Raw genomic sequence first — 2,342 nt, forward strand, 5'->3', positions numbered from 1 at the left:
ATACAGCACATTTACATTTACATTTACATGTATCCATGTGACATGATGAAGTGACTACACACCCCACTAGGACACATCTGTTCAAAAGGGATTTTAAGCTTCTTCAACTGCATGTTATGTATGTATGTAATGATGCTAATTGAATCATAATTTTAACCAATATAGGAGAGCTAGCGTGAAGTATTGTAAAAAAAAAAAACATTGGTTTTGTGTTAGGCTATTTAAACATTAATATTGGCCCTTCCTAAAGCAGCCCGCATCCGTTAAACCAAGGACAAAGACTGCCAACACGGGGGTGGGGGGGGGACGTGAGAAGAGCCCGCTGGCAGGAGGAAAGGTGTGTCCAACTTCAAACTAACTTCACCGGAGGACGAGGAGCTCAGGCGAGAGGAGGGGAACGGGTCTGAGTCCGACAGCGGTGAGTCCAGCCTCCCTTTGTTGGGAAACAGTAAAGAGGAAAACGGGAAGCCAGGATGTCTTTACAAAAGCTCCCAGGCTCTTTTGGAGCCATGTTCCCGGGGTTCTCTCTGCCCATTAAAGCGGAGCGCAGTCGGAATAAGGAGCGGCTCGAGGCCAGCTTGGCCGGCCTGTGTGAGCTGGAGCTGCTCAAACAGAGGCAGGAATGCCGGGTGCTGAGCGCTCTCTGCCTCGGGGACTCTCCGGCTCCCCGCCGTCCGCCTTGGGGAGCTCTACGCTCGGCACGCTGCGCCCTGGACGCATCAAACGGAGAGGCGTCGGATGTCCACAGCCTCAGGCTCCAAACTGTAAGTCATGTTTGTGATTGATTGAGACTGATGTAAAAAAAATAAAAATAAAAAAAAACTTAGGTAATTAGTGCAGCCTTATAACTGTAATGTTGACTAAAGTGTAGTTGGATCCGTTTCTAAAAGTTAGCAGATAAGTAAGTGTGTGCAGTGGGATCCTTCAGTGAATACAGAGCAACAGTTGGATAAGGTCTGGTCTGACTGCTTATTGTTGTCAGAGGTCCCTGGCTCATAAGTCTTCTGTACATGTATGTACAGTCAGCGAGGCGGGGGGGGCATTTGATACATTTGTGCTGACTAAAAAAAAAAAAAAATAGGTCATGGGTTTGAATCATTTTTCTGTTGTGGATCTCTTCTTGGAAGGCCCCTGGACCCTTCTGTGGAAACTGGGTTAGATTCCCTAGCACTGAGTAGGCTCAGGGAAAATGAAAAGGACCTCAGTGTGCAGATATGGAAATGTCAGGAGGGCCCCTGAAGTCACACGTTACCATTTAAGGGCAGATTTTGGGGAGCTTCCTTACTCTAACCACTTCATGCTAAAGTCCATGGATTACACGGACATTAATTCATGAAGATTGCCCTTACGCTTGCAGATTGGGTCTAGATTACATCAAACCTTTTGGAACTCTTTGTAATGGGCTACATTCCAAAACCAACAGCAGCATTCTCAGCTACATTAGCCGCTGAAAGGGGCCTGTTTTGCTTACAATACAAGACAGCAGTTTGGATTATCAGGCAAATGCCAAATATATAGCATTTAACGCACTTTCCAAAATTGCAACATCATATCCGTAGAACTCACATTGTACCGGTTTGAGACGGACATAAAGCATGGATGCACTGCAGCTGATAAGAAGATGCACTGAGAAATGTAAGGCTGTCCACAAGAAACAAGATAGATTTGGTGTGACTCTTGACAAAGAAATATTTTAGGTATCATATTTTAGTTTTTTTACATACTGAGATTTGGTTGTGAACCAGCTCTCTGAATGGTAAGTAGAACCCATAGAGTTCCCAAAACACAGACACTACAGAAACGAGGACATAAGAAAAAACAAGAAGCCAGTCCCTCCAGGATTTTGTGATGTTGCAATTGCTTAAATTCACGCAAATTCAAACAATCACTTTGGTGCGACTCGCAATATTGACCAATCATCGCAACTTTTTTTGCAATTTGACCAATAACTGGAGTTTCCCGCGACTTCAACCAATCCCAGCAGTCCCACGTGCCAGACTCTGTATCAGCAAGTGATTCTGAGAGCTAATGGCCGAGCGGGGGTGAGAACGGGTTGACGTCACGCGTACGTTGCCATATTCATTTTTTTGTTTAATGAGACATGTGTGACTCGAACATCTCACATTTACCAACAAAACTGAAAGAAGGACCGTGCATAACATGTCAGACCGTCCTGCCAGCCTGTATACATTTTAACATCAATGTACGCTGTAATGTTTTTTCACTCTGATGTTGCTGAAGCAGCTGCTGTTTCAATCCTGTCAGCTCTCTGCAGCGGGCAGGGCTGCTCAGTTCCCACTGCGACTGACGCGTGCGCACACACACAAACACACACACACACA

The 2,342-nt window shown here is 45.4% G+C and overlaps 1 protein-coding gene across 2 annotated transcripts in view; it reads left to right on the forward strand.

The window, feature by feature from the left end:
• The window catches only part of LOC116686544 (dapper homolog 3), a 49,817-nt gene that overhangs the window by 5,616 nt on the left and 41,859 nt on the right, over positions 1 to 2,342 (forward strand). Inside the window, exon 2 of one of the 2 annotated variants that reach the window (XM_032511556.1) lies at positions 424 to 764. In XM_032511556.1, coding sequence (XP_032367447.1) covers positions 474 to 764 — 291 coding nt within the window. In that variant the 5' untranslated portion in view covers positions 424 to 473. Of the gene's footprint in view, positions 1 to 306; positions 765 to 2,342 lie in introns of those variants that run through there. The other variant, XM_032511557.1, reaches the window with a different exon arrangement.

Source organism: Etheostoma spectabile, unplaced genomic scaffold (genome assembly GCF_008692095.1).
Source record: "Etheostoma spectabile isolate EspeVRDwgs_2016 unplaced genomic scaffold, UIUC_Espe_1.0 scaffold393, whole genome shotgun sequence".
NCBI lineage: Eukaryota > Metazoa > Chordata > Actinopteri > Perciformes > Percidae > Etheostoma > Etheostoma spectabile.